This window comes from Trichosurus vulpecula, chromosome 2, assembly GCF_011100635.1.
Source record: "Trichosurus vulpecula isolate mTriVul1 chromosome 2, mTriVul1.pri, whole genome shotgun sequence".
NCBI lineage: Eukaryota > Metazoa > Chordata > Mammalia > Diprotodontia > Phalangeridae > Trichosurus > Trichosurus vulpecula.
In genome coordinates, this window is record NC_050574.1 from 36,863,274 (window position 1) to 36,876,737 (window position 13,464).

Below are 13,464 nucleotides of genomic sequence, written 5' to 3' on the forward strand. Positions count from 1 at the left end.
GGTTGTTGTGATGCCCCAGTGATAAAGTCCTATGTAAAGTCCTCCTTAAACCACAAGCTGTCATTTACGAGGTGAGACAGACCTGGAGCCACAAGGGCCCTCAGCGAGGAGCCCAGCTAGTCCATTTTGCAAATGAAGGAACTGAGGCAGGGAGGGTAATCGATTTGGCTGAAGTCATAGAGGCAGCAAGCCTTGGTGGGCAGATCTGAACTCAGGTCCTTTGTATCTGAGGCTGGCACTGTAAGCACTGTACCTCCTCTTCCAAAGCACTGACCCACCCTCGTAAGGGCATCCAAGCTCTCCAGGACAAAATGGGGTTTACCATATTTATAAAGCCTACATGGAAAGGACCGATGGTCCAAAGCGATTTAGAACTGGGAGACCTTTTTTCATCCAACTGGAGTTTTTCAGACAAGGGAACTGAGGCTGTGGAGGTGGGGGGCGTGGGGGCCCTCGGGGAGGTTCACTCTGTTGATCTGCAGAGGATTTCTTCCCAGGCCCCTCAGTAGGGTGAAAGGCAGGGATTGGACCCCTCTTTGGAAGGGGCTTCTTTCAGGGTTCTTTCCTAGGTGGTACAGGGGACAGCACCTTGGCTTTCCAGGCAGAAGAACCCAAGTTCAAAACCAGCCTCAGACCTTTACTAGCTCTGGTGACCCTGGGGCAATCACTTAACCTTCATCAGCCAAGTTTCCTCACCTGTTAGATGGGAATTATGATGGCAACCTATCTCCCAGGGTTACTCTGAGGGAGGCTGCATCCACACCTACAGGGACAACTCCTACATGAACCCTTCTCCCCTCTTCTGCCCCTTTTCTCCCCTCTTCAGTGACCTCCCATGTGTTTATTGATGGGTGTACAGCGGCCTCCTCTGATAAAATGTAAGGTTCTTGACACTCCCAGCCCCTGACACAGTGCCTGGCAAATGGTAAAGAGATGCTTCCTACCTCTCCCCGACCCTCTGGGCCCCAGCAGCTTCACCCAGACACTTCTGGATCTCCATTCAGGCCTTCTTCCACCATGCCATGCACTGTGAAGTAGACCCTCTGCACTTGGGCAGTCAAGGCATGGTTGCCATCTCAACTTTCCTCCCTGCCCCCCAGCTTGGACACATACAGACAGGACCCCCCGCCCCCCAAGGCTCCTTTATATTCCTTCTTTATTGGCTCTCATTGTATAATACAAATCTGCAGGTTTAGATACAAAAAAAAAATCTGGAGATAAAAGATAGAAAAGTCCAGGCGGTGATGGGCGCAGCCCCTGTGCCCGCCAGGCATCCATTCCCTGCTCCCCTCTTCCCTCAGTGGCGGGCATGGGAGTGAGGTAACAGCAGCTTTCCCCAACCCGCCCAGGCTCTGTGCAGGCCCCATACTCATTTCATCTCTCCCTGTCCCTCACCCCCAGTCCTGGGCAAGAGGGGGAGACCTGGACATCGCCTAGGCATTGGCAGTGGCAGTGGGGTGGGCTGGGGGGAGCCCCCTGTCTTGTGCTCAGGCATGGACCCCAGGGGCAGGCATCTTTCCCCTCACACACACCACCCCTCCACCCCCAGGCCAGGGGAGCAGGCAGAAGAAAATAACTCTTACCTGTGAGGGGAGCAAAGGGAGGAGAGAGACATAGCCCCCATTCCCCCAGTCATCAGAAGAGAACAGGGAAGGCAGTGCTAGGCCAATTTTGTGTTCTAAGGGGCAGTGACATGGGTCCATCCCTGAATTACACCCCCTTCACCATCCACGACCCGAATATGAACTCTTCCCTTTGGAAAAACGTGGGGAGAAGGGAGAGGAGAGGATAAGGGTGGGAGGGGACATGGAGCTGGGCGGATGGAGGGGAGAGATGTACAGAGATACTGGGGCTGGAGACAAGGGTGCCCACAGGCTTAGGCCCCCCAGACTACAGTTCAATCTCAAAAGTCTTATGGAGGTCTCCGGAAAAAGGGTTTGATGGTCGCTCAGGCTGGGGCTTCCCCTCAAGTGCTGCCCACTGAGCCTCAAAGGGGTCTGCCTCTGGGGCTGGGGATGGCCCAGGCTCAGGGGGCCAGGGAGCCCCATTGGGTCGAGGGGGTGGTGGTGGGGGGCAGGGGGCAGCCTTGCCGGCCAGGGCCACAGGCTGGGGCTGGGTGGCCGAGGGGGCAGCAGCAGAGCAGAAAGCATTGGCGACCATTTGGGAAGGTGTGATGCCCACCACGGGCACTCGGGGCACTGGTTGGTAGCCCAGGCCTGGGTAGGTGGGCACAAAGGCAGGCTGCATGTGGGGGGCAGGCAGAAAAACTGCCATGGGGGCAGGTGCAGCGGGGAAGGGCTGGAGAGCTGGTGGCAAGGACGCAGGTGCAGCAGGTGCCCTAGGCCCTGGCAGCCCCTGCTGCTGCTGCTGCTGTTGCTGCTGCTGTGCCTTGGCCACCTGGGCCACCTCCTCCAACCACCGCTCGGCCTCTGAAGGTGTCCTCTTGTGCCCCGATGGTGGTGCGGGCAGACTTGGCTCAGTCCAGGCTGAGGTCCCTGGGGAAGGAGGGGAGAAGACAGATGGGCACACGGGTGGCAAGGCTCAGGGGCTGCCTCCCTACCCCACCCCCAGGTGATGCTGGGCATTACCTGCAGTGGAGGGCTGGGGTGCTGGCAAAGGGGCGCCTGCACTGGCAAAGGATGAGCTGATCTGTGTGCACAGTGCATTGATACTGTCACTGTCGCTGGCCCCTGGGGGCTCCATCTCTAGCACTGGCAGGCAGGGACACAGAGAGAGGCAGTTACACATTCAGTCTTTCAACAAGCATCTATCGATCCCCTTCCAGGTGCCAGGCAATGTGCCAGGCTGGGGACACAGACAAGATGGGGCAGAGAGATGGGGGACCCAGAGGACTCCTGGCATCCCCAAGGGACAGCTGGGCCTCAGTCCAGGCGTCGGGAGCCTGAGGGTCCAAGACCCTTGCCTGCTCTGGGCCCCCACTGACTCATCTGTACACAGAGGGCAGGGTTGGCCTTGGGCAGCTCTCAGCTTCCCTCCTAGCTCTGACATTCTCTATTCTGGGGCCCGATTTTTCTTGGCAGAGATATTGGAGTGGCCTGCCATGTCCTTCTCCAGCTCATTTTACAGCTGAGGAAACTGAGGCAACCAGGGTGAAGTGACTTGCCCAGGGTCACACAGCTAGGAAGGGTCTAAGGTTGGATTTGAACTCAGGTCTTCCTGACTCCAGGTCTGGTGCTCTGTGCACTACGGTACCCCCTAGCTGCTTTGACTAGGCATATGGCCCATTTAACTTCTCTTGGCCTCAAGCTTCCTCATCTGTAAAATGAGGGGATTAATCAGGTGATCTTTAAGTCTATGCCAGTGGCTGCCTGTCTCTGAAACCTCCCTCATTCCCGGGGGCCCTCAGCCTCTGCCTCTCCCTGGCCCCCTGGCCACACACCCTGCCACTTCTCTGCCTAGTGCCCAGCTCGGTGCCCAGTCCGGTGCCCCTTTCTGCTGGGCACATCCTCCCTCTCCCCTTGCCCCCTGGCCACACACCCTGCCACTTCTCTGCCTGGTGCCCAGTCCAGTGCCCCTTTCTGCTGGGCACATCCCTCCCTCTCCCCTGGCCCCCTGGCCACACACCCTGCCACTTCTCTGCCCCGTGTTCAGCTCGGTGCCCAGCCTGGTGCCCCTTTCTGCTGGGCACATCCTCCCTCTCCCCTGCCCCCTGGCCACATACCCTGCCACTTCTCTGCCCGGTGCCCAGCTCGGTGCCCAGTCTGGTGCCCCTTTCTGCTGGGCACATCCTCCCTCTCCCCTGGCCCCCTGGCCACACACCCGCCACTTCTCTGCCCGGTGCCCAGCTCGGTGCCCAGTCTGGTGCCCCTTTCTGCTGGGCACATCTTCCCTCTCCCCTGGCCACCTGGCCACACACCCTGCCACTTCTCTGCCCGGTGCCCAGCTCGGTGCCTAGTCCGGTGCCCCTTTCTTCTGGGCACATCCTCCCTCTCCCCTGGCCACCTGGCCACACAGCCCACCACTTTCCAGCCCGGTGCCCCTTTCTGCTGGGCACATCCTCCCCCTCACCTGTGCCTTTCACCTGGAAGTCCGTGCGCCGCTGGAGGGTGGAGGGCAATTCATTAAGCCTGAGCGACAGCTGCCTTTTGAAGGGTGAGTTCTTCTGACTGAGGGCAGGGAAGCCCCGGAAAGAGCCTTGGCGCACCAGCTGCTCCAGGGGCGCATGGCGCCGGGGGATGGCAGCAGCTGCGGGGCCGAGGGGAGCTGGCCCTGGAGCGCCTGCCTCTCCCTTCTCCCCAGGCGATGTGGCCGCAGGGGTAGGGGACATGTGACCTGGCTGGGCAGGGCCTGGGGTGGGCACGGCGGGCACAGCGGCTGCCTCTGCTGTCATAGGCACAAGGCAGAGGGGAGTAGGAGTGATCATATAGCCAGCACCCCTGAGACTCTGCTTAGGCAGAACCTTAGCCCCTCCCTTCTCCACATGCTCGCCTCCCTGGCTCTCAACTCTTCCAATATCCCCTGGCCTGTGGGGCTCAGCAGCTGCCTCCTCAGGAAGACCCCCAGCTTCTCCCTCTTGCTGAAAATCTCTGCCACTCCCCGCCCAAGAAAGCCCCACCCCAACCCCACCAGTATTCCTGGTTCATTTCCCAGGCTGGGCCACCCACCTTTCTTCTTCTCTGGAAGCTGGCGCTCAGTGGGCCGGCTACCCCCAGTGAGGCGGAAGGAGCCCTCCCGGGCAAAGCTGGTGCGGCTGGCATCAAAGGCAGCTGTGACCCCACACTCCTTCTCCCTCCTCTGCTTCCTCTCCAGGCAGGCAGCGAAGGCACACCCTACAGCATGGCTCAGCCGCTCACCCTGCAGGGGCCCAGAGAAGATGGGGAGAACCAGGGTCAGCATGATGCCAAGGGCCCACAATGGCCCCGTTGGCACTGGGGGGACCTCTGCAGCCACCACTGCATCCAGCCCTGCCCCAACCAAGATGCCTCTCTGCAAAATTCTAAGTGAGAGCCCCTGAAGCCTTTCCTGGGAGAAGCCCACTAGCCAGGAGGCAGCCTAGGAGACACCTCCAGTGGTTACCAAGCTTTTCCTTCTCTTAAGCCAAAAGTTGCCTCCTTTGATTGCCCAGCCATCACTCCTCGTTCTTCCTTCCCTTCAAGACCAGGCAGAACCTGAGACTTGGGGCTCCTTGAACACAGCAGTCTTGGGGGCCCTGCCCCCAGCCTTCTCTTCCCCTGGACAAACAGCCCTGATTCTTTGCACTGATCCTGAGGAGCCTGCTGCCCAGAGGAGAGAGCCAGGGAGGTGAGTATGTGGGGAGGGGAGGGGGCAAGGTTCTGCCTAAGCAGAACAGGGCCCTCAGCACTGAATGCCAAACTGCAGGTGAGTCCAGAAGCCAGCTGCTGACCTGGATGGCGTCTGTAGTCTGGGTGAGTCTGCAGTGCTATCTAACCATACCCCAGCCATACTGAACTGGGGCAATGGATATTGGGAAGTCCAATGGAAGACTCTACATTGATTCTTTTTTGGTGCTGGAGCAGGTCAGTGCTAAGAGGAAGGTGAATGGGTGGATGACCCAGGAAGCAGCTTGGCAGAGTTTGATTCAGAGGGACCTCTGTTCAAATGTTTGTTACCCTTGTGACTTTGGACCAGTCTTGTTTCCTCCCTAGGCTTCAGTTTCTCTTTCTGTAAAATGAGATTAGACTTCATGACCACTGAGGTTCCCTCTGGCTTTACACCTATCTGAGCAACCTCGGGTGAGTTTCCTGTAAGGGCCTCAGTTTACCCAACTGAATAATGAAAATGGACAGGGCTGTGGGAAGGACTTCTCTGAATCAGGCGTGTCTCAGGGAAAAGTCTGGGGTACAGAGTCTGGGCCTTGCTCATGGGGGTAGGCTAAGGTCTGACATTCAGGGCTTTTTTTTTGACTGGCACTCAAGGCCTTCTGCTATCTGTCCCTACTCTATTTCCCATACTGCTCTCTCCTCTACGCTCTCTTCCTTCCAGTCAAACTGGAATTTTGTTCCCCAAAAGAGCACTGTGTGTTCCTATCTTGGTTCACACTGTTCCCTATGGCCTGCCAGGAATGTTACCCACTCCACACTCCAGTCCCCCACACCCCCAACCTCAGCTGGCTGAATCCTTTGAAAAACAACTCAAACACAAACACGGATGCAGAGCTGGAAGCACCTCACAGGCCACCAAGTCCGAGCCCACTTTATGGATGAGGAAACTGAGATGCCTGAGGCAGAATTAGAATGCAGGTCTGGCCCTCCAGTCACTGAGCCACAGCTGTCTCTCTGCAGCCTGCCCCAGGGCCCCTGGGACTTTGCATACCATGAGTGTTCATCCAGTTACCTCTGCTTATATCTCAGCAGCCTACCGGGCTGTGAGCCCCAAGAGGGCAGAGCAGGGACTGGAAGTTTATGGAGACTTTGTGTCTCGACTGAGTGCCATCTGCACCCAGCCCTGGGCCACTTAGTGCCATCTGCACCCAGAAGATGCTTAGGCTGGGAGCTGGGAAGCAGGGACCGGAAGAAAGCAGCCCTTCCACCCCTCCCCCAGGGCTTGACATTCCGTTATGTGAGGCAGTGGGGAGAACAGCGTGCACAGCTTCTGGGGAGGTGTTGGTAACATTGGTGGGCTTGGAGAACTGTCAGGATCCAGAGATCAAAGGTCTAGCCTAATAGATGATCAAACGGGGACTCCCACCCAGGCTTGCCTGCCTCTAAGGCCGGCTCTCGTACACATACATATATACATACATACATACATACATACATACAGATAGATAGATAGTTGTTCATCAGTCATTTTTCAGTCATGTCCAACCCCGTGACCCCATTTGGGGTTTTCCTGCCAAAGATACTGCAGTGGTTTGCCATTTCCCTTCTCCAGCTCATTTTACAGATGAGGAAACTGAGGCCAACAGAGTTAAGTAACTTGCCCAAGGTCACACAGCCAGTAAGTGTCTGAGGCTGGATTTGAACTCGGGAAGATGAACCTTTCCTGCCCCCAGGCCTGGTGCTCTATGCACTATGGTGCCACCTAGCTGCCCCATATCTATCTATCTGTCTATCTATCTATCTATCTATCTATCTATCTATCTATCTATCTATATACATATAATGTGTGTACATATGAACATGTATAAAATAGATTATACATATATATACAATATAGATAGATATATACATGTATCACGATCTCTACATGTTATATTGTATCTCTCTCTCTCACACACACTATCAATCTATTGTAAATAATTGAAAGTGATTAATTGGAGGAGGGGAACGAGGATTGGTTGCTTGGGCAAGTGGTGGCCAAGGATGGGATTTTGGCCAGAGCTAGTCCTTGAGCTGAGCTCTGTCTGGAGAAGCCAAAGGATTCCAGGAATTGGAGGTGGGAGCAGAGCCCTCCAGGCACAAGAGAAGGTGAATGAGTGAGAGTTGGCCAATCCTTCACTGCAGCTGCCTGGAGGAGGCCGGCCTTCAGGGTAGCAGTAAAAGCCCCCATAACGTAGGAGCTGACCTCCATTTCCAAGGTTAACTTACAGGATTCTCCTATGTGCCTTCTCCATGCCAGCTAAAGGAGCCTAGTCACTGTACCCCACACTCGACAACTCACACAGGTGGTGTGGCACGCACTCTCCTCTTGCAATTCCTAGCTTGGGGGTGGGTCAGAGACAAACATTTATTAAGCATCTACTGTGTTCTAGGCATTATGCTCAGCACTTTACAAATATTAGCTCATTTGATCCTCATAACAACAGTTGAGTAAACTGAGTCAGAGGTCAAAGGCCTTAGCCAGGCTGGTTCCACTGTGCTACCTAGTGGCCTCTAAGGCATTCTTCAGGTCCCAATGATGTCTTTTCTGTTCCTCCCCCTTTTGAGTTAATGTCCCTTCTCTCCAGAGATTACTTTGTATGGTCTGTATTGACTTATCTGTGTACTCATTGAGTCCCTCTAGGAAGGCTGGAAGCTGCCTGAGGACAGGGACTTTTTTTGTCCTTGTCTCTCCCTCCAGCAGATAACACAGTGCCTTATATGCAGTAGGCGCTTAATAAATGTCCAGAAAATTCAACTGGGATTTCAGGGGGACCTGGCTGGTCTTTTCTGGTTCCAGGGCCACTGACCGAGTCCTTGAGTGCCAGAAAACAATGGCAGATCCAACGTCGGGTGGTGCCATCCCTGCAAATGTAGGAGAAGGCTTTGTCTAGGTTTCGATCAGGGGCACAGAATGAGACCTTCTCAATGGTCTGGTCCACCAGCAGGTCCTAGGAGGGTGAGAGAGGAAGAGAGGAATGTTGTCAGGGCTGGAAGAACCTCAGAGCAGCGGACACAGGGCATTGGAGCGAGAGAAGCCTTTAGAATAGATCTTTTTTAAGAACATTTTTTATGTGCATACTCTTTGACCCAGCAATACCACTTCTAGGGCTGTACCCCAAAGAGATCATACAAGGGGGAAAAGGACCCATATGTACAAAAATATTTACAGCAGCAATTTTTGTGGTGGCAAAGAATTGGAAATCGAGGGGATGCCCATCAATTGCAGAATGGCTAAACAAATTGTGGTATATGAATGTAATGGAATACTATTGTGCTATAAGAAATGAGGAGCAGATGGACTTCGTAAGAACCTGGAGGAACTTATATGATCTGATGCTGAGTGAAGGGAGCAGAACCAGGAGAACATTGTACACAACCACAGACACATTGCTTCTGTGATGACTAACTTTGATAGACTTGGCTCTTCTCAACAATGCAAGGTTCTAAGACAGCTCCAAAAGACTCATGATGGAAAATGCTATCCACATCCAGAGAAAGAATTACGGAATCTGAATGCAGACTGAGGCAAACTGTTTGCTATCTCATTTTTTAATTTCATTTTTGGTTTTGTTTCATCTTTCTCATGGTTCATTTCATTGGTTATATCTTCTTTACAACTTGATTACAGGGAAAATAAGTTTAATGTGAAGGTATATATAGAACCTATATTGATCACATGCCATCTTGGGGGGGTAGGGGGGAGGAGAGGGAGGGGGAGAAAATCTGGAACTCAAAAACTTGTGGAATTAAGTATTGTAAACTAAAAAAAAATTAATTAATTAATAAAAAAGTTTTTTTTATAAGAACTTTTTTTTAGAACAAACTTACTCTCTAAAGTAAGAGAGGCCCTTAGAACAATTTTATTTTAAATGTCAGGGCTGGAAGGGGCCTTAGCAACCAGAATACAACCCCTGCATTTTACAGGTGGAGAAATTAAGACCTAGAGGAGGAAAGAGACATCCAAGGTCACAGAGTCAGGCTGAATTGGAGACAGAAGACCCACTTACTGTCCAGGCCTCTTTCCACTAAGCAGAAAGATGAGTGTAGGAGATGAGACAGGTATCAGCTGGAAAGGCTCGGGGAGGGAATGCTTTCTGGGCCTGTGGCATTAGGGCCTGAGATGGGGATGGCGATAGGAATGGGGCAGGAGGGAGATACCTTGGTCTTGTCATCCACCACACGTAGCCCATCTGCCGACACCCACAGCACAGATTTCACGGATTTCCGCCCAGTCTGGGGGAAGGAAGGGGAGACCAGGATGAGGGGAATATTGGAGGGGGGTGGGGCACAGCTCTCCCAGCCCTGCTCCAGGCCATGAGTTCTCACCCACTCACTAAGCAAGTATTAAGCACCTACTGTGTGCCAAGGATTCTGCTAGGCCCTGGGGAAAAGGACAAAAGTGAGAGAGCCCCTGCCCTCACAGACTTTACCTTCTATGGCAGGAGATGACATGCATTTATGTGTATACACATATACATATACCCCTATACATACACACACACACATACACACACATACACATATATTCATATATATGTACATATGTATATGGACAGCTATAAAAAGTAGGGATACAAAGCAGATAGAGATAACAATGAGGGGAGGTTCCAAGAGCCGGGCAGGAGTGGGGAGGGGGGGGGGTGTCAGGGACCAGATGGTGACTGAGCGTAGTCTCCAAAGAAGCCAGGCATGCTAATCAGGGATTCTCACTGACCGCCTTCAGCTTCTTTACGGCATCTTCGCACACGTGCATGCCCCGGGACTCCTCCACCTCGACGTGACCAAGGTACTGGGGGAGGGAGAGGAGGGCGAACTGACTCGGTACGTCTGCCCACTCCTCTGTCCCCTCCTGGTCCATCTTGCCTCTCACCTCTGCCTCCCTATTTTCTCTTCCCCTTCCTCTTCACCCCGCCATCCGTCCCCATTAGATCGTGGAAGACCCGGCTTCCAATTCTACCTGAGATTCTAACTAGCTCTGTGACCCCGGGCAGGCGGCTTGACTGCTTTCAAACTCAGTTTCCTCATTTGTAAAATGGGCATGATCACAACACCTCCGATCTCACAAAGCTATTGAGGATCAAATGAGATAACGTATGTAACACTTCGCTGAATGAGCTATGCAAATGTCATGGAGAGCAATGATCCCCAGCTCTCCTCCCTTCCTCCCTCCAGCCTCCAGCCCTTCATTCTTCATCTGTCCATTTGCATCTCCCATCTCTCTTCTCTCCATTTCTTCATTCCTCCTCTCTCCATCCCTCCATCCCCCCATCCCCATCTCTCCATCTTTCATTCTCCATTTCTTCATTCTCATCTATCTCCCATCTCTCTTCTCTCCATTTCTTCATTCCTCCTTTCTCCATCCATCCATTCTTCTCTCTCCATCCTTCCATCCCATCTCTCCACCCTTCATTCCCCAGATCCCCAGTCTTTCATCTCTCTCCCCCATCCTTTATGTCTCCACCCCTTCATCTTGCATCTCCTCACTCCCTTCATCCCCCATGTCTTCGTCCCTCGTCTTATCCTGGACATAACCTCATCCTGAGTTGCAGATTGTCAGAACTAGCAAGGACCCTGAAGCCATCCAGCCCAATGCCCTCATTTTATATAAGGAGAAACTGAGGTCTAACAGAGAGAGGAAATTTGCCCAGGGCCTGACGCACACAGGACAGGGACTAGAGCATTTTTCTCCCAGCTCCCCTGGGAGTCCAGAGCTCTTGCCCGCTAGAGCTCTTGCCCACTAGAGCTCTTGCCCACTAGAGCTCTTGCCCACCAGAGCTCTTGCCCAGGGCCCCACCCTGGTGCCCCCCACTCTCACCCTGACTGGGAAGCTGCACTTGCCCTTCCGAACAGCGTCCTCATCGGCTTGCCATTGGTGCGGGCGGGAAGCCTCGGGGACATAGGCTGGCTTCCTGCGCCGTAGGCTCTGACGCAGCTTGTTCATGGTGCCAGCGCCGTCTGGGGGCAAGGAGGGTCCTCAGGGTCAAGGGCCAGGGATTGGAGCAGCGGTGTTGGTGAAATGGGGGTGGGGTGGTGGTTGTGGAATGTGTGTGGGTTTTAGTTCTGAGCATGTGGCTTCCTGTGGCTGCATCTGCCCAAGGTCCACGGGGAAGCAGCTGAGGGGCTCAGATACTATTTATTACTTCTACTCCTAACTGGGCTCTAGCCTTCCCCAGGTAGGCTATGAGCTTTTCCATGGGAGTTCTTCCCTACAGACTTTGCCTCCCTCCCAGCTCCCTCCTAAGTTACCTCCCTTAGTCTCCCTGGCCCCATGGGCCCATGGGCTTTCCCCAAGACCACCTCCCCACTAGACTCTGTTGCATTCACTCACCGGGCTCCGTCCTGAAGGTTTGGGGGGGCCCCAGGGCCAGGCGAGGAGGGGCTGAGGACAAACGCTGATTGGCCCGTCTGGGCCTTTCCTGTCCAGACACAGGACCGAATTGTGAGGGCCTGGGGTTCCCCTATCTCACGGGGCTCCCCTTGCCTGTAACAAACTGATCCCTGCTCCACCTCTGTGACCTTTGGCATAGGCCCCTGGAAGGGACGAAGGACTCCTGCCCCTTCTGCCTTGGCCTGCCTGACTCCTGCCCTGGTTGCTATAGCAACAGTTACCAGGGAGACCATTCCCATGGTTATGAGGCCCCAGGAATGAGGGGGTGGGGGTGAAGTACCCTCCTAGTAATCCCAGATATCTCCCAGGGACACCCCTTTCCGTGGGCCTGGCTGATAGTGGCTCACTTAGTTTATATATTAGATAGGGTGTGGGCCCAGAAATGAGCACAGTTCAGCCACTTAGGGGAAAGGAAGGGGCTAGGAGATTTGGGGGTACAGAGGGAAGGCCTAGGTCTGTTTCAACTAAGACACACCCTGAGCAAGACAGACTCTCTACCAGAGGGACAGCTCTGGGTGAGAGCTGCAATCCCACAGGCACCCACAGTCCCACACAGACAGGCAGGCACACAAACCCAGCACCCAGACAGGCTTCGAGGCCTGTAGGCTACAACCACACCAACATGTAGCCTTAGCCATTAGCCACACATGATCGCAGACACACAAACATACAAGCAGAGACTCCTGCAGGCGGAACACAGAGACAATCACAGAAATCTACAATGATAGCCACAGAGCATACACCAATCACATGTTATCCCTCACACACACAGGCCCGGGGAGAGAGCACCATACCCACAGAGGTACAGACACCATCCCAGCCACACAAACACACAACTACAGCCATGGAAGACACACACACACAACCTGCAAAGTCACAACCCGTCTCACAGCCAGACAAACACACACACAGGGGCATAGACGCACAAGCACCCTCCATAGACACACACGAGTCCCCCAACCTATCTCGAAGTCATACACACACACCACACACACGAGGACTATCACACAGGGACATCTAAGAGCAGGCAGGAACATCCGTCCTGCACAGCTGGCTCTGAGGGCAGGGGGCTAGTGACGGTGAAGGTGACAGGTGACAGGGAGACACCCCGGCCCCTTCTCTCCACAGGCCTCCTGGGTCGGGTCGGGTCGGATCCGGGATCGGACTGGATGGGGGCGCGGGGGTGGGGTGGGGGGGAGGCAGGCCCGCATTGTCCGCGGGCGGGGCCCTCAGGCAATCGCCTCCACAACAGCTGGGCTGAGGCCGAGGACAGCCAGGGTGGGGACAAAGGGGCGGGGGCTGGACGGGGCAAAGGGCGCTGTCCTTGCAGAGCCCTCCTCCCATCCCCGGGTCCCCTCGCGGCATCCCCGTCCTCGAGTCTCCCCTTCTCCGAGCTCTCCTTGGGTCCCTTGGTCCCCGGGTCCCCCCATCCCATCCCCTCTCCTCCCATCCCATCCCATCCCGGCCCACCCCACCGCGCAGGCCGCTTACTGCGCTCGCTCCGCTCCTCTCGGAGGCTGCCGCCGCACTCCGGGACATCCAGGGGCCCCGGCGCCCCCGCCTTCCGCGGACCCCGGCGGGTCCGGCTTCCCTCCAGTCCCGGCCCGGCCCCGGGACAGCTCTGCAGCAGCGGAGCCGACTGATGGAGTCCGGGCACAGGGACGGAGGCCGGGGGATGGTGGGGGCCGCACACGCACGCGCCTGCTCGGCTCCCGGGAGGATTCCATTGGGGGGGCCACCCCCCCGCCCCAGCCCCGACTCCCCCTCACAGCGCCCCCTTCGCCCTCAAAG

General features: G+C 55.1%; 1 protein-coding gene across 1 annotated transcript; it reads right to left on the reverse strand.

Annotated features, from left to right (window-relative positions):
• Window positions 1-1,139: 1,139 nt before the first annotated feature.
• On the reverse strand, window positions 1,140-13,212 carry NUMBL (NUMB like endocytic adaptor protein). Its single transcript, XM_036742946.1, has 10 exons — window positions 13,185-13,212; window positions 11,614-11,697; window positions 11,101-11,240; window positions 10,000-10,074; window positions 9,444-9,518; window positions 8,093-8,233; window positions 4,626-4,815; window positions 4,030-4,344; window positions 2,589-2,711; window positions 1,140-2,495 (listed from the first exon to the last, which is right to left on the reverse strand). Exons 1-10 carry the CDS (start codon window positions 13,210-13,212, stop codon window positions 1,891-1,893), a joined length of 1,776 nt encoding a protein of 591 aa, XP_036598841.1. The 3' UTR covers window positions 1,140-1,890.
• Window positions 13,213-13,464: the final 252 nt, after the last annotated feature.